At 44.8% G+C, this 26,744-nt stretch overlaps 1 protein-coding gene across 1 annotated transcript; it reads right to left on the bottom strand.

Moving 5' to 3' along the window:
- Nucleotides 1–7,104: 7,104 nt before the first annotated feature.
- On the bottom strand, nucleotides 7,105–26,343 carry PLA2G5 (phospholipase A2 group V). Its single transcript, XM_064281405.1, has 5 exons — nucleotides 26,041–26,343; nucleotides 22,744–22,793; nucleotides 18,029–18,173; nucleotides 8,588–8,694; nucleotides 7,105–7,878 (listed from the first exon to the last, which is right to left on the bottom strand). Exons 2-5 carry the CDS (start codon nucleotides 22,781–22,783, stop codon nucleotides 7,754–7,756), a joined length of 417 nt encoding a protein of 138 aa, XP_064137475.1. The 5' UTR covers nucleotides 22,784–22,793; nucleotides 26,041–26,343; the 3' UTR covers nucleotides 7,105–7,753.
- Nucleotides 26,344–26,744: the final 401 nt, after the last annotated feature.

Below are 26,744 nucleotides of genomic sequence, written 5' to 3'. Positions count from 1 at the left end.
CAAGTGCTTTATCTTCAAGTTCAGGAATTCTACCTTCCACTTGCTCAAATCTGCTTCTCCAATTTTCTATTGAGTTCTCTACTTCTGTAATTTTATTCTTAATCTTCTGAGTTTCTGATTGCTGTCTGTCTATGGATTTTTCCAGCTTATTAAATTTTTCATCACATTCCTGAATAATCTTCCTAATTTCTTCAATTCCTTTATCTGTGTGTTCCTTGGCTTGTTCTGCATATTGTCTCATTTCCTTCCTGATGTCTTGAAGGGTTCTGTATATTAATCTTTTGTATTCTACCTCTGGTAATTCCAGGAAGGTACTTTCATCTAGAAGATGCCTGTATTCTTTGTTTTGAGAGCTTATTGAGGTGGTCATGGTCTGTTTCTTTATGTGACTTGATATTGGCTGTTGTCTCTGAGCCATCTATAAGTTATTGTATTAGTTTATCTTGTGTTTGCTTACTGCGTTGTAGCTTCTTGCCTTGTTTTGTTTTGATATGCCCAGATGGGTTTCTTGAGTGAGCTGGCTTGATTATTTTTCACCTTTGGAGCTCTGACATCCTGTCCCCAGGTGTCTAGGGCTATTATCAGGTATATCATCTAGGAGTCCATTCTCTTTTCTTATATGAATTCGGCTCAGGTGTCCAGGTATCTGATCACTGAGTGTGTGGCACAGGCTCTGTCCTACAGTCTTAGGGGGCAGGGGTGATTTGTGTAGGTACCAGTATCTGATTGCAGCAGGGGGTCACACTCTGAACAAGGCAGTGGGCTGAGAATCATCCCCCTCATGTCTCTGAGGAAAGCGTGTCCCTGATCCCTAGAGCATACAGGTGGGTGGGTTCTGCAGACGGACCATGGGCATCCAATGTTTTTGGTTGTAAGGACTTAGAGGTACCAGTTATCCTTGGACCCCTGTCACAGGTGACTGGGTGATCTGAGTGGAGCTACCAGTCCTTAGGCCCCTGATGTGGGTAGGTGAGGACCCTGCTTAATAGTCAAAGCAATGTAAAACATCAAACACCCATCTCGCCGCTGCACAGCTAAAACAGTTACAGTCTGCCAACAAGGGCCTATCCTTCTGAAATAGGCCCACAAAAGTCCATGCAGAGGGGAAAGGTACTCAAAGTCCATGGACCGTTTCTGCCTGGACAGGAGCCGCTTCTGTCCTGAGCTCCCCCGGTTAGTGGAACTGGCAAATTATCTTTTTCCCCAACTGCAAATTTATTCCTTCTCCAAGGCTGGGAGGATGGCTCTAGGTGCTCAACAGGGACTACGTCAGGCCCAGGGAAATCAGCTGCTGTTGCCTGCTTGGGGGGCGCGGGGCACGGTAATATATACGCAAGTACTTAGTTTTGCCGAGAGCGCCGTTCTTCTTTGGTTCCGGAGGTGTGAGTAGGCTGTGTGGTTGGCTGTTTCTCCCTCAGGAAACTGCAACAGAACACTAGTACCAGCCCACTGCTGCCGCTCCCAGGAATGGGGCCTGCAGGCTCCCTGCTATTCAGGTTCAGTAATTCCTTTCCACTTCTGAACCTTCTCTTCCTCCCCCTGCCCCTCAGTTCATTTTCTAAGCTTGCCTTTGATGTTCAGGGCTCCTAGCTTGTCATAAATATACTCTTTCACTTATTTTTTTTGGTCTTTGTTGTAAAGAGGTCTCGCCGGAAGCATCTGTCTATTTGCCATCTTGGCGCCTCTATTTTTATGTATTTTTAAAGAGTGCATACAATTATTTATTCACTCTTTTGGTAAACAAGTATTTGTCTAGATTATATGACAGATGTAACACTGTGCCACATACTAGGGATACACAGAAATCGTTTCTGCAGGATTGAACAGTCTACTTAAGGATGTATGAAATGCACATAAAACAGTTAAGCAAAATGAGAAATGTTATAGTAATTGCCTTCCATGGCCAGCGCAAGGGAAGGTGAACGTTAGCTGGCATGTCAGGGGAGGCTGTAAAAGATGGGACCTGATGGAAAGTTAGGATTGGAGAGTCAAAATGGAGTGAGAAGGTTAATCTGGGTGAGAAAGAGCATGATCAACGACAGTGTTAGAGGTGGGAGGTGGGGTCAGCTAGAGTAAAGAGCTCGTGTGAAGAAGCTAGAGACAGGATTAGACAGCTTGGAAGGGGTGTGAGTTTACACAGCCATGACACCAAACTGGGGTATTTGCGATTTATGCAATAGAGGGCAGTTAAGGATTTTTCTTGATATGAATGTGACATAAAAATATTGTTATTTTAGAAAATTGGAAGCTTTCCCAAGTCTTTCAGAGAAGACTACATGGCTGGCCCTTTGCTATGTTCCCACTGCATTTTGTATATACCTCAAATACAGCAAATTATTACTATTTTGTAACTGCTGGTTCAAGAGTCTTACTTCCCACTAGACTGTAACATCCTTGAAGAAGAAACTATACAATTACATTTTCACATCCCCAGTGTCTAGCACATTACATGGCCCATAGTCAGCATGCAATAAATATTTGTTGAGTGGATGATGTTGTGAGTTGATTAATCAATCACTTAGGCATCAAAGGATAATATTTGAAATCTGGAGAGAAGAAACTGGAGATCTATTGGTTAATGACAATAGACTGGACGTGACAGGATAGATGCCTGGGGTAGCTATAGGCACCAGTGCTAGAGGAGAAGTTTAGAAGAACTGAATGTTCCACATTCAGTAATAGATGGATTGCAGGGGTTGGATGAGGAAAATAAGTAAAACAAAGACGTAAAATGCTGAGAACCTGCCATGGAGGGACATGGAAGATCGGAAGGAGGATAGATGATGAGCTTTCTTTGGGGTACGTCAAAATGATGGTAGCCCAAACTGGAGATCCACCAAGGCAGCTGGAGATACTAGACAGGATCATGGGTGACAACTCGGGATTAGGGTTCATCGAGAGCTTTTTGAACAGAATGAAAACAGTTTATCATGGTTCTTATTGGGGCCCCTATTAATATTTTATAGCAAAACAACTAATAAAATATTATGTGATCATTATGTTATAGAAGGCATAATGACATGAAAAAATTTTTTCATGACATAACGTTAAATGAAACCTATGGAAAGGTCCTATTCCAAATAGTGATTTTTCTCTTTGGATTTTGGGATTATAGGAAATATTAGCTTTGATTTTGCTTATCTGAATTTTGTAAGTCCTCTAAAAAATTATAAACATCTTTTAAGTAGTAATAATGAGTCCTAATACAATTATAAAATTGTTAAAGAGATAAGTTTGTTCATATTCCACATTTTCTGGAATTGCCTTTATCTATTAGGGCAAGATTCCAATTTTGGAGCCACATATATACACATGAGAAGAAAAATGCCTATTTGGGAAGTGTGGATCATTTTTATGTGGTCCTTCTCACCAAGGTCTTGTAGCTTCCACCAAATGATTGGGTGGGACTGTGCAAATAAGGTGCTTGTGGCCCACTAAGGGGAATGGACAGTTTACTAAGAATGTAAATAAGGTGCATGGCCCCCTTGTGAGGTGGTGGTGCCATGCAAATAAGGTGTGTGGAACCTAACTAGCGGGTTGGTCAGTTTTGCAATCCTACTAGGTTTAAAGTGAGCCATTCCAGAGGTGGGAAAGGGGGCACCTCACCAACAAGAAGAAGAGATGGGAGCAGAGTGCGTCCTTTGGATCTGAGATCCCTGCACTGAGGACTTCCCAAACCCAGGAAACAGAGAGAGGGAGCACTATAACACCAAAGACAGCAAGCGATGGCGAGAAGCAGTGGCAGAGAAATGGTAGCAGCAAAGGCAGCAGAACCAGGAGACGGCACAGTGGGCTTCCCGGCCCACAGAGTGAAAAAACTGAGGATCTTCAGGCAGGAGCCTTGCTGATGGAGTGGGGCTCCCCCCAGGCACTTATTGGCAGAGCTAAAGAGCTCTGTAACACTTGCCGGAGCAGAGCAGAGGTTCTATTTCAACTAGTGGGTTTTAACCTTGGCTTCTTTTCAGTTCCTGCCAAAGGAAGACAGAAGAAGAATTGATACGTTTGAATTATGGTGTTGGCAAATAATATTAACTTCCAGAAGAATGAAAACATCAATCTTAGAAGAAATACAACCAGAATGCTCCTTAGAAGCAAGGACGGCAAGACTTCAGCTCACTTACTTTGGATACATCATCAGGAGGGAATAATTGCTAGAAAAGGAAATCATGTTTGGTAAAGTAGAGGGTCAGTGAAAAAGGGGATGAGTTGGATTGACACGATAGCTACAACAATGGACTCAAACATACCAATGACTGTGAAGACGGTGCAGGACCAGACAATGCCTTTCTCTGGTATACATAAGGTCTTCAGGAGCTGGGGCCAACTCAAGGGCAAATAACAACAACCTTTTTGGTTTGATAAGAGCTATGAAATAACCCCAGGTGAAGAGTAACCAGTAACCATGGTATGCACTGGCTTACAGTAAGCAAGGTACGCATGGACTTAATTGTGCTTACTTACTAATTTGTAGTAAAAAAAAAAACACAAAAACCAAGCTCATTGCCATTGAGTTGATTCCGACTCATAGTGACCCATAGCAACCCTATAGGACAGAATAGAACTGTTTGATATGGTTTCTAAGCAGTGCCTGGTGGATTTGAACTGCTGACTTTTTGGTTAGCAGCTGTAGCTCTTAACCACTATGCCATCAGTGTTTCCACAATTTGTAGTAAGTAAAAAAAAAATTTTTTTTTTTTTAAGCACAATTAAGTCCGTGCATACCTTGTATAAAAATGGCTTGGGGGCGCTGTCTGACCTCATCTAAACTTCACAAGGTGGGAGGAGAACCAAGATCAACAGGGCAAGGGTGACTCCCATGAGGTGGAGGTTAGACAAGCCTTCTTTTCCTGCCATCCTTACTAATTCTGACACCAACTGTCCTTCCCATAGCACTCTCTACTTCTCTTCTGGGTTCAATTATTCATTGCAATGGCCATACAGAACTCACAGACCACATTCACGATTATGGGGTTTATTAGGGAAGTAACAGTTAAAACAATTCGGGCTCAGGAACACTCAGGATACAGTTCTTTCGTCAGGATAGCCTCTCCCCAGCTGTGCTTACAGGCAAGTCTCTCCTCAACCCTCAGTCTCTCCCAAAGGCACTCAGCTTTCTCTCTCTGTGGGCCAGGGAGCCCACCCTGCCATTTTCTGCTGCTGCGTCTCTGCTGCTGGGTGTCTCCCCCTGGTCTCTCCTTCCTTGGTGGTGGTGGGCTCCTTCTCTCTGCTCTAGAATTGGCTCCCTTTTTAAAGGCAAAACTGACCAATCCCCTTGTATTACCCTATCACACAGTCCTGCCCAGTCACCTGAGTAGGAATTACAAGACCATGGCTAGAAAGGCCACACAAAAATAATCAATCAGTAATCAATCACACCACACTTTGCTTATTGGGTAATCTATCCCTGCCACCCAAATATACATATGATCATACAGGCCATGTTACATATGCTTGAGGGATTTCATTTGTGTCTGAAGCCCAGTTCAGACATCAGTAAAGGACATGTATTTCTGAGACAACCTGTCCATGTATTTGTATTATCTGCCTACTTTTATATAAAATCCTGGTTTGTACATTTCAGTATTTCTCTTGGAAGGGGAGAGCCATGCACTCTGAAAGCAATGACCTCCCTGCCAGTCCTCGTGCTAACCAATTCCCATGTTTCAGCACTCACTTGGTATTCATCACACCCTCAGTGTTCTTTATGTCAATGAGGGTGGGTCTAGGCAATACCTGGAGGCTGGCAGTGAGGTCCCTTCCACTGAGGATGGAGACCAAACCCCAGCCAGACTGACCATCCAGGGACTAACATCTGAAGTAGCATTAGAGCAGAGAGGAGAGAGCTGGCCCTCAGCTGGAATCCAGGGAGTCTTCCTGAGAACCCCCAGTGCAGGTGAGTTCCTGAACTCCTCTGGGTTCCTTTTCTCCCTTAGTGGGCTGGTGCTGAAGACATCGTGGGAGAGTGGTGGGAGCCTATGGTTTGAAGCCAGGACACGAGGTCTAATTCTGCTTCTGCTTCTGGCATGCTGTGTGACTTTGGGAAAACCTCCTAAACTCTCTTGGCCTCATTCTACTAATAGCTAAATGAAAGTTCTCCATGATCCCTTCCAGCATTCAGGTTTCAGTTGTTTCTACACTCAAACTCATGGCAGCCTGTGTTGTTGCTTTCATAACGTAGCAACAACCCTCACCCATAAATGCCTGTCTGCATCGGTTTGGATACCGCAGTTCTGAGCTGGGCTGCCGCAGTACGAAGGGCCTGCCCCATACTCCTGTCCCCTAGAACTTACCACCAAGACACCACCCTGCCTGCCACCGGAGCTTGAACACAAAGGAGGGAGAAGCCTGGGGTGGGGGTCTCTTCTGGATCACCCACAATATCAAAAATGAAGAGAAATAGCCTTAAGAGCAAGGCTTCCAATTTCTTCCACATGCCCAATTAAAATTAGATTTGGGAAATGGCTTTGATTAAAAAAGTTTCGTGAGCAAATTGAGCAGTAGAGCCCCAGTCTGTGTTGCATTGTCAAATAGAGACACCAAGTCTATGTCAAACTTTTCTTAAAAAACCAGTGCATTTTAGGAGTGTTATCTCCTAAAAGTACATTTTATTTCGGAATTTCAACATTGGAGGTTTCTAAAAATAGATCCCATTTATCATGTTGTTATTTTGGGGGTATGTGAGTCTAAGGAAGCCAAAGGTCCTTTCTTGGATAGAGCTCTTCTTTGTTTTAGAATATGTCCTTTCTTTCAGCAGCCTTGGTTTTAGAACACCCTTTGAGTTGGAATTTTTAACGTTCTTCCTTGGTAAAATAAACCCCATAGCTGAATCCTCATTAAAAAAAAAAAAAAAAAATCCCTGCTCTAGGAAATTTCCAGAACTTCAGTGGCACCTATAAGTCTCAAGGAAGGCTTCAGGATTCTCATTTTATGTTCAAAGAAACCGAAGCTCAGAGGGGTTTGGTAACAGAACAAGACACCGCACAGCTACAGGAAGCCAGGGCTGGGATTTGAATGTGGCCCTTCTAGCCTGGAAGCCTACGCTGGCATAATCGCCAATCACCATGCCCCCGTAGTCATGAGGAAGAATGAGCCCCAGTGCCGGTCTTGAGAGGACTACCCCTCAAGGTTTAAAGAGATGAGCCCAAGAGAAGGAAAGCCTTCTATTTACTAATCTACGCCTTCTCTTTCGGAGAGAGCGCAGCTAACTTCGAATTCAGTGTACTGATGGAGGAGGAAGAGGCACAGACAAGCTCACATGGCAGAAGAAAGTGGTTTTTATTAGCCTTGAGAATGAATTTTATTTAATATCTGCATGGCAGATTTAGGGAGTCAATTTTACTTCTACTTGAGTAAACGTCCTCCGGGGGCGCTGGTGATAATCTGGTTGCAGAAGCTGGAAAGTAAATGCATCCAAGGGTGGTCTTTCTCCTGGACAAAGGGCACTGCTGTGCAAGAAGATGGGAGACAGAGCTGGCTTGGAGTTCAGGGGGCAGTTCTCAGTTCCAGAGGGGCTGCCCTAGAGGTAGAGGCCCAGGGGCTCTGGCCTTGCCAAATCCTAGGACCAGAATCACTCTCATGGGACTCTCTGGAGGGTGAATTGTATCTCTAGGGCTCCTCCAAGCACAGTGGACCATGGAGAAAGAGTGAGGCCCAAGATCTAGGAGCCTCTCTGTGGAACAGCAGAATCAGTGAACTCTGTCTTGTAGGAGAAAGGAGCAAAGGTGCTGGCCCAGGAGCAGCTCACTGAGGGCTGCTAGGAGCAGAAGACCCGGGGAAAGTATTGGTAGCTGGAGTCGTAGCTCCTTAGTTTTCTCCGGAGGCAGTAGACAAGCTTCCGGTCACAGGCACAGAGATGCACCTGGCAGAAGGGCCCGAGCTCTGCAAACAGGACACCAAATGCAGAGTGAGGAAGGGAGGGATGTACTCTACCGATACTGACTCCCAGGCTGCCTTCAGTTGGAGCACCTGCTTCTCATCTGAGCAAACTCCCCAGTCTGCTTCCGGCTCCGAGGAAGTTCTCAGTCTCAGGGGAGTGAACCAGGGAAATGCATAACCTGATGGAAGAGGCACAGCTGCTGCCCAGGTGAGGCTTTAGTCCTCAGGGAGTTCTCAGCCTGATGGAGGACACACATTCCCTGTTCTTGGGAGCTCCCAGTCTGATGGTGGAGACAGCCCCTGCTCTGGAGGAACTCCAATTCTCAAAGAGGAGGTACCATCCCCAGACTTAGCTTTGAACTCAGATGGGCTTGTGCTTGAATCCCAACTCTATCTGTGTGTACTGGCAAGCCTCTGAGCTTTAGTTTCCTCCTCTGTGAAACAGGGAGGCTAAGCCTCCTCCATAGCATATTTGGGGGGATTAAGTAAAATGAAGGATGCGAGGTGCCTGACACTAAGTAAATGTTCAGTCTAAAATGGTTCCCATGTCCTTTCCCTGGAGGTCTGATTCAGCTATAATAACCCTGCTCCCCTACCCTCCAGCCCTGCCCCCCCTCCAAGATATAGGCTGGCTGACCTCCAGGGGCAGTTGAACTGAGAGCCAGGCGAGATCAGGCTCTTTGTAAGGACTGAATGGAAAGCCCAGCCTTACCACAGGTGACCGAGCCCCATGTGACTTTGTACTTGTATGACTGGGTAACGATGTTGCAGCCTTTCTCCTCCAGAAGCCCGTAGCAGTGGTCATGCACCCAACAGCACCTGTTGATGCAAAAGACTTAGGTCCTGAGTGGCAGGGGCACCCTCTTGACCCCCTTGTCCCTAACAGGAGCAAAAGTTCAACCACGTCACTTCAGCGAAGGTCACCTCTGCTGAGAAACAATCTAACGATATGGCTGAGTGCTTTCCTGCGTTTCCAGTATGGCTGTAGTTCTCCAACCCAACTTTTCCTCCTGGGCTCATAGCTAGACTACACTTCCCAGTCTCCCTTGCAGATAGTTATGGCCATGGGACTAGGTTCTGGCCAATGAAAAGTGCGAAAAAGTGATGTCTGCCATTTTCAGGTCTGCCTGTAAAAACCTCCCGCATTAGCCACTATTCTCTGTTTTTTCATCTTTCATCTAGGTGAAGCTGATCCATCAGAGGGCTCTGAGGTCACAGGGAATGACAGAGCCACAAGATGGAAGGAGTCTGCATCTCTGAATCACCGTGCGATTCACTTTAAACTGTTATGGGAGCAAAAAATAAACTTCTATTGTATTAGGTGTGGTAGATTGGATTTTCTTTCTTTTAATTAAATTTTTATTTACAGAAAAATCAAGAAGAGTTCCTGTATAACCAGCACCCAATTCCTTCTATTATTAACATCTTACATGAGTATGATATATTTATTACAATCAATGAACCAATATTGATGTGTGATTATTAACTGAAATCCATATTTATTTAGATTTCCTTATTTTTTCCCTAATGTCCTTTTTCTTTTCCAGGAACCCATCCAGGATACCAGATTATATTTAGTTGTCTTGTCTCTTTAAACTTCTCTTGGCTGTGGCGGTTTCTCAGGCTTTCTTTGTATTTGATGGCCTTGACAGTTTTGAAGAATATTGGTCAGGTCTTTTGTAGACTGCCCCAATACTGGAATTTGTCTGATTTTTTTCCTCATGATAAGACTGGTTGATATCATGTGCCATCCGGTCAGGTCCGAATCATAAACAATAAAATGAAATACTGCCTGGTCCTGCACCATCCTCACAATCTTTGCTATGTTTGAGCCCATTGTTGCAGCCACTGTGTCAGTCCATCACTTCGAGGGTCTCCCTCTTTTTCTCTGACCTTCTTCTTTACCAAGCATGATGTTTTTCTCCATGGACTGGTCCTTCCCGATAACATGTCCCAAGCTTTGCCATCCTCCCTTCTAAAGAGCATTCCATCTGTACTTCTTCAAAGACAGATTTGTTCGTTTTTCTGGCAGTCTGTGGTATATTCAATATTCTTCACCAACACCATATTTCAAAGGTGTCAGTTCTTCTTCAGTCTTCCTTATTCATCATCCAGCTTTCACATGCATATGAAGCAATTGAAAACACCATGGCTTGGGTCAGGTACAACTTAGTCCTCAAAGTGACATCTTTGCTTTTCAACACTTGAAAAAAGTCTTTTGCTGCAGATTTGCCCAATGCAATACATCATTTGATTTTCTGACTGCTGCTTCCATGGGCATTGATTTCCAAGTAAAATGAAATCCTTGAAAACTTCAATCTTTTCTCATTTTATCATGATGTTGCTTATTGATCCAGTTGAGAGGATTTTTGTTTTCTTTAAGTTGAGGTGTAATCCATACTAAAGGCTGTGGTCTTTGATTTCATCAGTGCTTCAAGTCCTCTTCACATTCAGCAAGCAAGGTTGTGTCATCTGCATATCACAGCTTGTTAATGAGTCTTCCTCCTATCCTGATGCCGAGTTCTTCTTTATACAGTCCAGCTTTTCAGATTATTTGCCCAACACATAGATTAAATAAGTATGGTGAAATGATGCAACCCTGCTGCACATCTTTCCTGATTTTAAACCATGCAGTAATCCATCGTTCTGTTGAAATGACTGCCTCTTGGTCTGTGTACAGGTTCCTCATGAGTAGAATTAAGTGTTCTGGAATACCCACAGGAGCCCTGATGGCTCAATGGTTAAGTGCTCGGCTGCTAACTGAAAGGTGGGCTGTTCAAACCCACACAGCCTCTCCATGGGAGAAAGACATCGCAGTCTACTTCTGTAAAGATTTACAGCCTTGGAAACCCTATAGGACAGTTCCATTCTGTCCTATATGGTAGCTATGGGTCAGGATCGACTTGACAGCAATGGGTGGGAATACCCATTCTTCACAATGTTATTCATAATTTGTTATGATCCACACAGTCAAATGCCTTTGCATAGTCAGTAAAGCACAGATAAACATCCTTCTGGTATTCTCTGCTTTCCAAGATCCATCTGACATCAGCAATGATATCCCTGGTTTCACATCCTCTTCTGAGCCCAGCTTGAATTTCTTAGAGTTCCCTGTCAATGCGCTTCTGCAACTGTTTTTTAATTATCTTCAGCATAATTTTACTTGCATATGATATTGTTCAATAATTTCCACATTCCCTTGAATCATTTTTCTTTGGAATGGCGCAAATACGGATCTCTTTCAGTCAGTTGGCCAGGCAGCTGTCTTCCAAGTTTGTTGTCATAGACTAGTGAGTGCTTCCAGCTTGCACCTATTTGTTGAAACATCTTAATTTGCATTCCGTCAACTCTTGGAGCCTTGTGCCTTCGGTGCAGCTTGAGCTTCTTCAATCTCATGGGTTCTTGATCATATGCTACCTCCTAAAATGGTTGAACATCAACCAGTTTTTCTGGTACAGTGACTCTGTATATTCCTTTCATCTTCTTTTGATGCTTCCTGGGTCATTCAACATTTTGCCCATAGAATCCTTCAATATTGCAACTTGAGGCTTGAATTTTTTTTCTTCAGTCCTTTTGGCTTGAGAAATGCCCAGTGTGTTCTTTCCTTTTGGTTTTCTAACTCCACGTATTTGCACATTTCATTACAATGCTTTGTCTTCTTGAGCCACCCTTTGAAATCTTCTATTCAGCTCTTTTACTTCATCATTTCTTCCTTTTGCTTTAGCTACTCTACATTCAAGAGCAAGTTTCAGAGTCTCTTCTGACATCTGTTTTGGCTTTTTATTTCTTTCCTGTGTTTTTAATGACCTGTTGATTTTCTCCACATATGATGTCCTTGATATCATTCCACGACTCATCTGGTCTTCCATCATTAGTGTTCAATGTGTCAAATCCATTCTTGAGATGGTCTCTAAATTCAGGTGGGATATACTCAAGGTTAATGTGTCTGTCAGTTTGTCGTACTATGGGGCTTGCATGCTGCTGTGATGCTGGAAGCTATGCCACCAGCAGGGTCACCCATGGTGGACAAGTTTCAGCTGAGCTTCCAGACTAAGACAGGCTAGGAAGAAGGACCCGGCAGTCTACTTCTGAAAAGAATTAGCCAGTGAAAACCTTATGAATAATAACAAAACATTGTCTGATATAGTGCAGGAAGATGAGCCCCCCAGGTTGGAAGGCACTCAAAAGACAACTGGGGAAGAGCCACCTCCTCAAAGTAGAGTTGACCTTAAAGACATGAATGGAGTCAAGCTTTCGGAACCTTCATTTGCTTATGTGTCAAGACTCAAAATGAGAAGAAACAGCTACAAACATCCATTAATAATTAGAGCACAGAATGTACAAAGTATGAATCTAGGAAAATTGGAAATCATCAAAAATGAAATGGAATGCATAAACATCGATATCCTAGGCATTAGTGAGCTGAAATGGACTGGTATTGGCCATTTTGAATTGCATAATCATATGGCCTACTATACCGGGATTGACAGCTTGAAGAGAAATGATGTTGCATTCATTGACAAAAAGAACATTTCAAAATCTATCCTGAAGTACAACGCTATCAGTGATAGGATAATACCTATACGCCTACAAGGAAGCCCAGTTAATACGACTATTATTCAAATTTACGCACCAACCACTAAGGCCAAAGACGAAGAAATTGAAGATTTTTACCAACTTCTGCAGTCTGAAATTGACTGAACATGCAATCAGGATGCATTGGTCATTACTGGAGATTGGAATGTGAAAGTTGGAAACAAAGAAGAAGGATCAGTAGCTGGAAAATACGGCCTTGCTGATAGAAATGATGCTGGAGATCCCATGACAGAATTTTACAAGACCAATGACTTTTCCATTGCAAATACCTTTTTTCATCAACATAAACGGAGACTATACACATGGACCTCACCAGACGGAATATGCAGGAATCAAATCAACTACACCTATGGAAAGAGACAATGGAAAAGCTCAATACTAGCAGTCAGAACAAGGCCAGGGGCCGAATGCAGAACAGGCCATTAATTGCTCATATACAAGTTCAAGTTGAAACTAGAAAATCAGGACAAGTCCACGAGAGCCAAAATATGACCTTGAGTGTACTCCACCTGTATTTAAAGACCATCTCAAGAATAGATTTGACAGGTGGACACTAATGACTGAAGACAGGACGAATTGTAGAATGACATCAAGGATATCATACATGAAGAAAGCAAGAGGTCATTAAAAAGACAGGAAAGAAAAAAAAACAAAATGGATGTCAGAAAAGATTCTGAAACTTGCTCTTGAACGTCGAGTAGCTAAAGCAAAAGGAAGAAATGATGAAGTAAAAGAACTGAAGATTTCTAACGGCAGCTCAAGAAGACAAAGTAAAGTATTATGACATGTGCAAAGAGCTGGAGATGGAAAACCAAAAGGGAAGAACAGGCTTGGTATTTCTCAGGCTGAGGGAGCTGAAGAAAAAATTCAAGCCTTGTGTTGCAATAGTGAAAGATTCTATGGGGGAAATATCAAACGATGCAGGAAGCATCAAAGGGAGATGGAAGGAATACACAGAGTCATTAGACCAAAAAGAATTGGTTGATGTTCAGCCATTTCAAGAGGTAGCATATGATCAGGAACTGATGGTACTGAAGGAAGAAGTCCAAGCTGCACTGAAGGCATTGGCGAAAAACAGGGCTGCAGGAATTGATGGAATATCGATAGAGATGTTTCAACAAACAGAAGCAGTACTGGATGTGCTCACTCATCTATGGCAAGAAATTTGGAAGACAGCTACCTGGCCAACCAACTGGAAGAGATCCATATTTATACCTATTCCCAAGAAAGGTGATTTAACCAAATGTGGAAATTATTGAATTATATCATTAATATCACATGCAAGTAAAATTTTGCTGGAGATCATTCAAAAGCACCTGCAGCAGTATATGGACAGGCCGGATTCAGAAGAGGATGTGGAACTCAGGATATCATTCCTGATGTCAGATAGATCTTGGCTGAAAGCAGAGAATGCCAGAAAGATGTTTACCTGTGTTTTATTGACTATGCAAAGGCATTTGAGTGTATGGATCGTAACAAATTATGGGTAACTTTGTGAAGAATGGGAATTCCAGAATGCTTAATTGTGCTCATGAGGAACCTATACATAGATCAAGAGGCAGTTGTTCAGACAGAACAAGGGAATACTGCGTAGTTTAAAGTCAGGAAAGGTGTGCATCAGGGTTGTATCCCTTCACTATACCTATTCCATCTGTATACTGAGCAAATAATCTGAGAAGCTGGACTGTATGAAGAAGAATGGGGCATCAGGATTGGTGGCAGACTCATTAACAACCTGTGTTATGTAGTTGACACAACCTTGCTTCAGGACTTGAAGCACTTACTGATGAAGATCAAAGACCACAGCCTGCAGTATGGATTATACCTCAACATAAAGAAAACAAAAATCCTCACACCTGGACCAATGAGCAACATCATGATAAACGGAGAAAAGGTTGAAGTTGTCAAGGATTTCCTTTTGCTTGAATCCACAATCAACACCCACGGAAGCAGCAGTCGAGTGAAATCAAAAGACACATTGCTTCGGGCAAATCTCCTGCAAAAGATCTCTTTAAAGTGTTGAAAAGCAAAGATGTCACCTTGAAGACTAAGGGCACCTGACCCAAGCCGTGGTATTTTCAATTTCACCACATGCACGCGAAAGCTGGACAATAAATAAAGAAGAGAGAAGAAGAACTGATGCCTTTGGATTGTGGCTTTGGTGAAGAGTATTGAATATACACTGGGCTGCTAAAAGAAAGAGCAAATGTGCCTTGGAAGTACAACCAGAATGCTCCTTAGAAGCAAAGATGGACATGTTGTCAGGAGAAATCAGTCCCTGGAGAAGGACATCATGCTTGACAAAGTACAGGGTCAACAAAAAAGAGGGAGATCCTCAAGGAGGTGGGTTGACACAGTGGCTGCAACAATGGGCTCAGCATAACAATGATTGTGAGGGTGGCGCAGGGCTGGGCAGTGTTTTCTTCTTTGTACATATGGTCTCTATGAGTGAGAACTGACTCGACAGCACCGAACAAGAGCAACAACATACTCAAGGCTGTGCTTAGGCTTTCATGAACTTGTTTTAATTTTCTTCAGCTTTAACTTGAACTTGCATATGAGCAATTGTCTCATATGACTGTCCACGGTAAGCCCCTGGCTTTGTTCTGACTAATAATATCGAGCTTCTCCATCATCTCTTTTCACAGATATAGTCAATTTTTTTCCTGTGTATTCCATCCCATGAGGTCCACATAGACAGTTGCTGTTTATGTTGTTGAGAAAAGGTAATTACAATGAATAAGTCACTGGTCTTGCAAAATTCTATCATGCAATCTCCTGTGTCGTTTCTATCACCCAGGCCATATTTTCCAACCACTGATCCTTCTTCTTTGTTTCCAACTTTTGCATTCCAATCACCAGTAATTACCAATGCATCTTGATTGCATATTTGATCAATTTCAGACTCCAGAAGTTGGTAAAAATCTTCAATTTCTTCATTTTTGACATTAATGGTTACTGTGTAAATTTGAATAATAATCATATTAACTGGTCTTCCTTGTAGTCATATGGATATTACCCTATCCCTGGCAGCACTGTACTTCAGGATAGATCTTGAAATGCTCTTTTTGAAGATGAATGCGACGTCATTCCTCTTCAAGCTGTCATTCCCAGCATAGTAGAACATATGATAGTCCAATTCAAAATGGCCAATACTAGTCCATTTCAGCTCACTAATGTCTAGGATATTTTCCTAGATTCATACTTTCTACATTCTACCTTCTGATTATGAATGGATGTTTGCAGCTGTTCCTTCCATTCTGAGTTGTGCCACATCAGCAAATGAAGGTCCTGAGAGCTTGACTCCATCCACATCATTTAGGTCAACTCTACTTTGAGGAGGCAGCTTTCCCACAGTTGTATTTTGAGAGCCTTCTAACCTGAGAGGCTCATCTTCAGGCACTATATCAGACAATGTTCCACTGCTATCCATAAGGTTTTCACTGGCTGATTTTTTTCAGAAATAGATAGTGAGGTCCTTCTTCCTAGGCTGTCTTAGTCTGGAGGCTCTGCTGAAACCTGGCCACTATGGGCAACTCTGCTTGTATTTGAAATACCGGTGGCATAGCTTCCCGCATCACAGCAGCATACAAGCCACCACAGTATGATAAACTGACAGATGAGTAGATAAGACTGGGGCAATGGGTTATTGGGATGAAGAACACAGAGGTAAAGTGCCATATACAAGGGTGCTGTCAACATGACTTATGACTGTTGATGTTGACCTTGATCGCCTGGCTGAGGTAGCATTTGTCAGGTTTCTCTACCACTCTTTTTTCTCCTTCCCATACTGTACTCTTGGAAGGAAGTCACTGTGTACAGTCCACACCTAAATAATGGGGAGTCACGCTCCCTCTCCTTGAGGAAAAGTATGTACATGAATTATTTAGAATTCTTCTGCATGGGATACTTGTTTCTCCTCCCTTATTTATTAATTTTTTCAATCATTTATTTATATCAGTAGGTCCCTGTGTGGCGCAAGCAGTTTGGCATTGGCTTATAAGCTAAAGGTTGGTGGTTCAAACCCACTCAGTGGCTCTCAGTGGAAGAAAACCCTGGTGATCTCCTTCCATAAAGATTACAGCCAATAAAGCCCTATGGAGCAGTTCTACTCTGTAACATATGTGATCGTCATGAATCAGAATCAATTTGACAGCAATGGGTTTGATTTTGCTTATTTATATAAGCATGAATTCATGGATATTTATTATATATTTGGGGTTATAATATAATGCTACTTTATTTTGATGCTCAGCTTTAGCCTTTGGGAACTCTTTCAGTGTGGTTCCGGTCTTTCTTTGACATACCCGCTTTAATGAGTTTTTTGAGTTCTTTTTGTTTTGCTTTAGCATTTCCTTTCTTTCTGGCATTTCAAGATGTCCCATGCTCACTTTGTAGATTCCCTAAAATCAGTCCTAATATCAGCCCATTTTTCCAAGGAGCCCTGCTTCTTTTTACTGGAGAATGGTATTAGAAACCAGATCTGGGCACTAGATGTGCTTATTGATACTGGGCTGTCATTTCTTTCAGGCCCTCTCACCTAACGGCAAAAAAATATGTGTTTACACCAACCTATATATATACATGTATCTATAAATATTTCTATGTGTAACCATCTGTATCTGTATTAAGCTAAACATGAATTCATACTGATGTCTCCAACTCTAATCCATTATCACATGGATCATTCTAGCTTCCTCCCCTGGCTTATCTGTGCACTCCCACTCCAACGGTAAAAAATATGGCTCCCACCATCAGCCATCTACTTAATTATAGATTGCCATTTAGTTAATTATTTCATTCCGATACGTAAAAAGAATTGCTAAGCCAACTGAACCTATTTTCTGAAAACAATATCTTCCGCCCCGTGTGTCTTCTAGAACTTTGCCACTCCCTAGTCAAGAGGTAGAATCTATGATCCCTCTCTCCTAAAGCCTTTGTGACCACCTCAGTGAAGATTACAGTAAAAGCGACACCAGGAAATTTCTGAAGCTAGATCATAAAAATGCCTTACTCTTTTGTCTTGTGGTCTTGGTACACTCGCTCTTAGAACCCAAGAGTCACCATGCTGTCAGGAAGTCAAGCAACCTACCAGAGGCCTAAGTGAGAATAACTGAGACCCTTGACCCACAGCCTCTGCTGAGCTTGCCAGCCATGTGAGGGAGCCATCTTGAAAGTGGATCATCCAGCCCTAGTTGAGCTGCCCAAGCTGAAGCCGTATGGAGCAGAGATGAGCCACCCTACCAAGTCCTGTCTAAATGGCAGAGTTGTAAGCAAAATGAATGATTGCTGTTGCTTTAAGCCACTGCATTTTGCTGTGCTTTTGTTATGCAGCAATACATAACTGATATATTAAGTCACTGAGATTTGGGGATTATTTTGGGGGACTTACTTGATGCATGTTCTTGAACAAGTCAGTTAACCTCTCTGAGATTCTAAGTTTTCTCATGTGTAAAATGGTGCTTTAATACCCTTCTTGCAAAATTAACATGAAATTAAATGAAAGAATATAAGTACAGAACCTGGAGCATAAAGGGTAATTATTAAATCAACTCACCAATCAGTGCCATCTTTGGGGGTCCCTTGGCCACCCAAGCCACAGTAGCAGCCATAGAAACCATAGTTCAGCAGGGCATTCTTTCCAGTTATCGTCTCAATCATTGACTTCAGCTCTAACAAGCCGCCTGGCACAGTATGCACACCTGAAAGACAGCCCATGTCCCCAGATGAAACCCAGGCACCCCTGCTCCAGGCCCACTTTCCCAGCAAGCTCCTGCCCGTTCTTCCACCCTGGGGCTTGGAGGGGCCTAAGTGGGAAAAGAACAAGAAAGGCAAGGGGGAAAAGCACAGAGGATTAGTTAAGAGTTTTGACATGGAAAACGACAGACCTGGGTTCGAATGCTGTTGTTGTTAGGTGCCACCAAGTTGGTTCTGACTCATAGTGACTGTATGTACAACAGAACAAAACACTGCCCAGTCTTGTGCCATTCTCACAACCATTGCAGTGTTTAAGCCCATTGTTGCAGCCACGGTGTCAATCCATCTTGTTGAGGGTCTCCCTGTTTTTCACTGTCCCTCTACTTTACCAAGCATGATATTCTTCTTCAGAGTCTGGTCCCTCCTCATAACATGTCCAAAGTACGTGAGATAAAGTCTTCCCATCCTCACTTCTAGGGAGCATTCTTGGGGTACTTCTTCCAAGACAGATTTGTTCATTCTTCTGGCAGTCCATGGAATATTCAATATTCTTCACCAACACCATAATCCAAAGACATCAGTTCTTTGTCAGTCTTCCTTATTCATTGTCCAGCTTTTACATGCATATGAGGCAATTGAAAATACCATGGCTTGGGTCAGGTTCACCTCAGTCCTCAAGGTGATATCTCTGCTTTTTAACACTTGAAATAGGTCTTTTGCAGCAGATTTGCCCAATACTTCGTTTCATTTTTTTTTTAATTGTGTTTTAGGTGAAAGTTAAAACATCATGTCAGATGAATCTTGCCTGAAAGCAGAGAATGCCAGAAAGATGTTTACCTGTGTTTTATTGACTATGCAAAGGCATTCGACTGTGTGGTCATAACAAATTATGAGTAAAATTGCAAAGAATGGTAATTCCAGAACACTTAATTATGCTCATGTGGAACCTGTACGTAGACCAGCCAGTGGTCATGCAAACAGAACGAGGGGATATTGCGTGATCAAAAATCAAGAAAGATGTGTGTCAGGGTTGTATCTTTCACAATACTTATTTAACCTGTATGCTGAGCAACTAATCTGAGAAGGTGGACCATATGAAGAAGAATGTGGTATCAGAGTTGGTGGAAGACTCATTAACAACCTGCAATATGCAGATGATATAACCTTGCTTGCTGAAAGCAAAGAGGGCTTGATGCACTTACTAATGAAGATCAAAGACCACAGTCTTCAGTATGGATTACACCTCAACATAAAGAAAACAAAAATCGTCACAACTGGACCAATAAGCAATATCATGATAAACAGAGAAAAGACTGATGTCATCAAGGATTTCATTTTACTTGGATCCACAATCTACACCCATGGAAGCAGGACTCAAGAAATCAAACAATGCATTTCATTGGGCAAATCTGTTGCAAAAGACCACTTAAAAGTGTTAAAAAGCAAAGATGTCCCTTTAAGGACTATGGTGCACCTGACCCAAGCCATGATATTTTCAATTGCCTCATATACATGCAAACCTGGGCAATTAATAAAGAAGACAGAAGAATTGATGCCTTTGAATTATGGTGTTGGTGAAGAATATTGAAAATAAAATTGAATGCCAGAAGAACAAATAAGTCTGTCTTGGAAGAAATACAGCCAGAGCACTCCTTGGAAGCAAGATGGTGAGACTTCGTCTCACTTACTTTGAACATGTTATCAGGAGAGACCAGTCCCTGGAGAAGGACATCATGCTTGGTAAAGTAAACGGTCAGAAAAGAAGTGAAAGACCCTAAACAAGAAGGATTGACACAGTGGCTGCAACAAGGGACTCAAACATAACAATTGTGAGGATGGCACAGGATCCGGTAGTGTCTTGTTCTGTTGTAGGTAAGGTCACTATGAGTCAGAACCAACTTGATGGCACTTAACAACAACAACAACAGATGGAAGTTTACGACGCAAATTAGTTTTTCATTCAAAAATTTGTATACAAACTGTTTTGTGTCGTTGGGTACAGTCCCCACAATGTGTCAGCACTCCCCCTTTTCCTTTACACCCCGGGTTCCCTGTGTCCATTTGTCCAGGTTTACTGTCCCTTCCTGCCTTCTCATCTTTGCTTTTGGGCAGGTATTTCCCATTAGGTCTCCTATACATGATTGAACTAAGAGGCTTGTTCCTCACACATGCTAGTGTTTGTTTTATACCAAACCAAAAAAACCCACTGCCGTCGAGTTGATTCCAACTCATAGTGACCCTATAGGACAAAGTAGCACTGCCCCATAGAGTTTTGTTTTATAGGCCTGTCTAATCTTTGACTGAAAGGTGGACTTCGGGACTGGCTTCAGTTCTGAGTTAGGGTATCTGGGGGCCTGTCATATGATTGCTTGACTGCCGCTTCCAAGGGTTTGATTATGAATCCAAGTAAAATGAAATCTTTGAGAACTTCATTTTTTTCTCCATTTATCATGATGTTGCTTATTGGTCTAGTTGAGGATCTTTTTTCTTTAAGAAACTTCAATCAGGATGAGGTCCTTACAGATCATTGCAACTAACTTCCCCATTTTACACATTGGGAAACTGAGGCTGGATGAAGAAAGGTGCCTTGTCCAGGGTTTCACAGTGATTTACAGGCTAAGCAAGCTCAAGAAGCCATTATCACCTGCCCAGACCATTGCAGTGGCAAGCCCACCACCTGTCCAGCTCAGTATCTGGTTCTGATGAGGATGATGATGTCTATAATATTAACAATAACCATTCCTGACTTGGGTCTCTTACACCAGCCCCCTGAGCCTCTGTTTTCTCACCCATGACAGCGAACACTTACTGTCATGGGTTGAATTATGTCCCCCCAAAAATGTGTGTATCAATTTCGCTGAGCCATGATTTCCAGTATTGTGTGGTTGTCCTTCAGTTTGTGATTGTAATTTTACGTTAAACAGGATTAGGGTGAGACTGTAACACCCTTACTAAGGTCACATCCCTGATCCAATGTAAAGGGAGTTTCCCTGGGGTGGGGCCTGTACCACTTTTTATCTTATAAGAGATAAAAGGAAAGGGAAGCAAGCAGAGAGTGGGGACCTCATACCACCAAGAGAGCAGTGCCAGGAGCAGAGCATGTCCTTTGGACCTGAGGTTCCTGCACTGAGATGCTCCCAGACCAAAGGAAGACTGATGCATCACAAGGACCTTCCTCCAGAGCTGACAGGGGGAGAAAGCTTTCCCCTGGAGCTGGTATCCCGAATTTGGACTTGTAGCCTACTGGACTGTGAGAGAATAAACTTCTCTTCGTTAAAGTCAACCACTTGTGGTATTTCTGTTATAGCAGCACTAGATAACTAAGACGCTCACTGACACAATTCTCTGTGCCCAGCACGTTCTAAGGTCTTCACATGTCTGAGCTCACTTAATCCCTAAAGTCAACCTGGGAAGGAGGTGCTACTGCTGCTGCTACTACTACTATTGCTACTGCTACTACTACTAAACCAAAAAACCAAAAAACTTGCTTCTGTTGAGTTGACTGCAACTCACAGTGACCGTATAGAACGGAGTAGAACTGCCCCACAGGGCTTCCAAGGCTGTAATCTTTATGAAAGCAGACTGCCACATCTTTCTTCCACAGAGCAGCTGGGGGGTTCCAACTCCTGACCTTTCAGTTAGTAGCCAAGCGCTTTAACCGCTGAGCCACCAAAGCTCCTTACTACTACTACCACCCCCATTTTACAGATGAGGCAACTGAGGCACAGAGAAGCCAAGTCAGCTGTTCGAGTTCACTTGGAGAGTAAGTGGCTGAGCTGAGATTCACACCTAGGCAGTCGGGCTCCAGAGTCTACCCACCAAGTCCCCGCACTTGGCTGCCTCTCTGCACAGCGGGATTGAGGCCGCTGCCTTGGCCACTTTGCAAGGTTGCTCTGTGTGTGTGCACCATTTGCAATCTGTAGTGTAAGCAGACCCTTGTCTTATTCAGGTTGGGACTGGTACCTCCTGGTCCCTACCATTCCATGGCCAAGGAGGCTCCAGGGATGTGGCAGGGCAGCAAAGCATGGCCTGTCAAGGGGTTATGTTCACAGTTACAGGGCTGCAGGGAGCCCTTAAACCAGGCTCCGCCTATGCTGTACAACTACCTCCCAGCTGGTAGGTGGTAGCAGTGTGGTGTGTCAGGGGCCTGGATAAGCCTGAGCAGAGAATGGCCCAGGAATCCTGAACTGGATTATGTATATAAGGGTCTTGGGTTTTTTGTTTGTTTGTTTTTAACCTTATTTTGATTGTATTCTGCATCAAAGTAAAAAATCTGCCTCCCACATTTGCAAACCACAAATCTTCCACAGATCACAACCCCTAACACCCGGCATACATTGTCTCCTGGAATTTTCCCCAACCCCACCAGTTCAGTATTATTATCCCATGTTACAGATGAGGAAACTGAGATTCAGAGAGGTTAAGGTTCTTGGTGACATCTACACAGTTAAGAAGTGCAGAGTCGAGATTCAGGCTCAAATCTCTACAACCTCAAAGACTGGCCTCCTTCCCACTACCTTTTTACTTCTACTGGGTGGAAGGTCACAAGTTCAGAGGCATAGGGCCAGCACTTACTACAAGTCAGGAACCAAGCCAGCACGAGGAGGGCCTTCATCTCTGGGGTTCTGGGAAAGAAAAAAAAAAAAAAAGCCAGTGACACGTCTACCAGGTGATGAGTCCAGGGCCCCTTCTGACCCCAGCCCTCTCTCTGCACCTGGCCCCACCTGTTCTGCTAGATAGGAAACAGGCCAACCCAGGCACGAAAAGACTGGGCAAAGTCCTCAGGGAACTGATGCAATGAGACCCCTAGGGGCAGAGGGTATTGTGGAGGCATTTGTGGGGATCTTGTTCCCAAAAAGGCAAGAGAGAACTTTCCTGCCAGGAGTGCACCCGACTGCAAATGCCCGGAACCACCTGACTCGCTGGGAGAAAATGGCAAAAAATAACCACAGGAATAAGCAAGATTCTTCAACGGAGATTTGGTGGCCCAAGTGGAAGGGCAGGAGTGGGCATAAGCTAGATATGGTCCTTGGTGAAGGATGCAAGAACCTGGCAAAGAAAAAATAATCGTGGGACAGCAACCAGTGCACGGGAGGGAGGGCAAAACTGAAGCACATGTTTCCATGTCTGTTGTTGTTAGTTGCAGTCCAGTTGGCTCTGACACGTAGTGACTGTATGTGCAGCAGAAGAAAAGGTTACCCGATCCTGAGTCATCCTCATGATCGGGGGCGTGTTTTAGTCCCTTGTTGGGGCTATTGTGTCAATCCATTTCATGCAGAGTTTCTATCCTTTTTGTTGACCCTCATTGCACTCCCACTGTGCCCTCACTGTGCCCTCACTATGTTCTCACTGCATCCTCATTGTGCCCTCACTTTGCCCCTCAGAGTGTCCCTCACTGTGCCCTCACTACACCCTCACTATGGCCGGTGCCCTCACTGTGCCCTCACTATGGCCTGTGCCCTCACTGTGCCCCTCACTGTACCCTCACCATGCCCTGTGCCCTCACTGTGCCCCTCACTGTACCCTCACTGTACGCTCACTGTGCCTTCACTATGCTCTGTGCCCTCACTGGGCCCTTACTGTGTTCTAACTCTGCCCTCACTATGCGCTCACTGTGCTGTCTCCTTGCCCTCACCGTGCCCCTCACTTTGTGCTCACTGTGCCCTCACTATGCCCTCACTGTGCCTCCACTACACTGTCACTGTGCCCTCACTGCATCCCTCACTGTGTCCTCACTATACCCTCACTGTGTCCTCACTATACCCTCACTGTGTCCTCAGTATACCCTCACTTGCCCTCAATATGCCCTCATTGTGCCCTCACTGTGTCCTCACCATACCCTCACTGTGCCCTCACTATACCCTCACTGCACTCTCACTGTGCCCTCACTGTGGCCTCACTATACCCTCACTGTGCCCTCACTGCATCCCTTACTGTGCCCTCACTATACCCTCACTGTGCCCTCATTGTGTCCTCACTATACCCTCATTTGCCCTCACTATCCCCTCATTCTGCCCTCACTGTGTCCTCTCTATACCCTCACTGTGGCTTCACTATACCTTCACTGTGTCCTCACTGCATCCCTCATTGTGCCCTCACTATGCCCTCACTGTGGCCTCACTGTGCCCTCACTATACCCTCACTGCATGCCTCACTGTACCCTCACTATATCCTCACCATGCCCTCACTATACCCTCACTATGTCCTCACTGCATCCCTCACTGTGCCCTCGCTGTGCCCTCACTATATCCTCACTGTGCCCTCACTGTGCCCTCACTTGCTGTCACTTGCCCTCACTGTGCCCTCACTGTGTCCTCACTACACCCTCACTCTGCCCTTGGCATACCCTCACGTGTCCTCACTGTGCCCTCACTATAACCTGACTGTGCCTTCACTGTGCCCTCACTATGCCCTCACTGCACCTGCAGCCTCCCTCCTGAGAAGTGTGGTGGTCCTTTGAGCCTAGGGAGGCATGTTTCTTCCCATCCTCAACCCCCTGGGATAGAATCCCCAGCTTCCCTCCTCAGCATCTGCCTTTAGCAAATACACCCTTTGCTGGTCTAGAGACCAAAAAATCACACCCAGAAGTCAGAGGAAATTGCATGAGTTTCAGGCCAGGCTTGATTCTAATTTGGTCTCTCAGATATTCCTTCCCGGCGGCTGCTTGCTTTTCTTCCCTTCCAAGTCCTTGTTTCTTCATGGCTGTTTTGCAGGCACACCCTCTGCTGGGACTTCCCCTTTAGTGCTCTGCGGTCTCGGAGTCCCTGAATTCAGTGGTCCCTTGTGCCAGTGCTCTTTCCCCAAGCCTTGGCACTGCCCAAGGCCTGGCTTCCAAGCTCAGAGCCTCAGACTCCCCAGGGCTCCTGGCTACTGGGTTGGCCCCTCCATTGCATCCCTTGTCCAGCACCTCCTCTGGGTTCCAAGAACATTCCTGAGGGTTCAGTCTACCCACAGCCTCTGCTCTGAGGGCTCTACCCCGCCAAGGAAAATGGCTCTAGACCCTACCATTTCTGCACCCAACTTCCTCTGCCGCATCTCTGAGCTTCAACAGGAGGAAAACGAAGGTGAAGGCACCAATTATCACTTACTGGGCCTTGCCACCTGCCAAGCAGGTAGGCGCTATTAGGCCCACTCTGCCTACACAGGGTCCATCCCCTTTAACGGTTGTTGAACGAATGACAGCTGCTGAATTTTACCGGTCAGGAATGGAGGCCCAGGAAGCTGAAGTGAGTTGCCCAAGGGCTCAGCCCGGGACTCTGAATCTTACTCCTTTGACCAACTACTCCGCTGTCCCAAGATGTATCCCTGGGAGGTGTGCTGTGGGTACAAGGGGCAGTGCAGGGCCCACAGAAAGAGATCTGAGAGGGGAAAGAGAAGTTTCACCAAGCGGGTGGCAGAGGCATGGAAAGAGCCACCCTGGGGCCCTGGGGACATGGACCATCAGTCCAGCCCAAAGCAGGCGCCAGGAGAGGGAGGTAGGGTTTGCTATTTTTATCAAGCAACCACAGAGAAGAAGGATACAACCACGAGGTAATTTCTAAGCAGAGCAGCAGTTACAGAAATGAGAGATTGAGAGACTGGAGACAGCCTGGTGGAGGCGGGAGGTCTGGGAGTGGCGGGTCACCAGTGGGACAGGTCCGCCACTGCCTACATGCAGTCCCTGTGCACTCAGGACCCTGGCTCACATCTTCTGGCGGGAGAGGACAAAGACCACCAAGCCCCACTGCACAGAATACAGAAGGCATCACAGAGGGCTCCCCTTCATTGGCAAGGGAGACAATGGGGGCGGGAGGTGTCCCCTGGCAGCCCTCTGTCTGTGCCCTGCTCCCCCCGGCTTCAGGCCAGGCTGCCCCCAAAGTGGACATTCCTCACCTGTGTATCTGTCTCTCTGTCCTCAGGCCTGGAGAAGGGGCTGCAGCTGTACCAGGCTGCCTGGTTTTAAGGGCCGCCCTGCTGCCTCCCACACTCAGGCTGTTTCTGGTAAGTCACACAGGAAGCCCTCACATCCCCTTCCCCGCCCCCAAACCCTGGGCGATTTTTTCCCCCTCCACGTTCAGAGAAGCTATCACTGAAGCATGTCATCTCGGTGCATGGGTGGCTTTCAGGAATGACATGAAGGAGGGTCCCGGTTGGGCCACCGAGTTCCCAAGCTCTGAAATCCCCCTCCTGGGCTTCTCTTCCTCCCACAACACAACACCAGGGGTTTGTCAAGTCCTCTGTCCCCTAGGCTCCAGGTTTGTCCCTCGGCTGCTCATGTTTCATTCTGTCTGGCTCAGCCTCACCCTGGGGACTACCACTGGAGCCAGGTGGCAGCCCTTCCGGACTGGAAGCTCTGCCCTCTCCTCTATCTATTGTTTCCGACCTGCCAACCCCCAATTGTCTCTGCCCTGTAACCAGGCCAGGCTACTCAGGAACCTAAGAATGCCCCACTCTTTGGGGCTACTACAAAATATTGTCTCCCCAATTCCAACTGGTACCTCTTTATGGCATCTAGCTGCCTGCTGAATTTCTGCATCGCTTCCCTTTGAGCAGGCGAAAGTAGCAGGCTTGCAGTTAGAATCCTAACTTGGACACTT

The sequence above is a fragment of the Loxodonta africana genome, chromosome 3 (assembly GCF_030014295.1).
Source record: "Loxodonta africana isolate mLoxAfr1 chromosome 3, mLoxAfr1.hap2, whole genome shotgun sequence".
In the NCBI taxonomy this organism is placed as follows: Eukaryota; Metazoa; Chordata; class Mammalia; order Proboscidea; family Elephantidae; genus Loxodonta; species Loxodonta africana.
The sequence above is the reverse complement of the archived record's forward strand: the minus strand, read 5'-3'. Positions and strand labels throughout refer to the sequence as shown.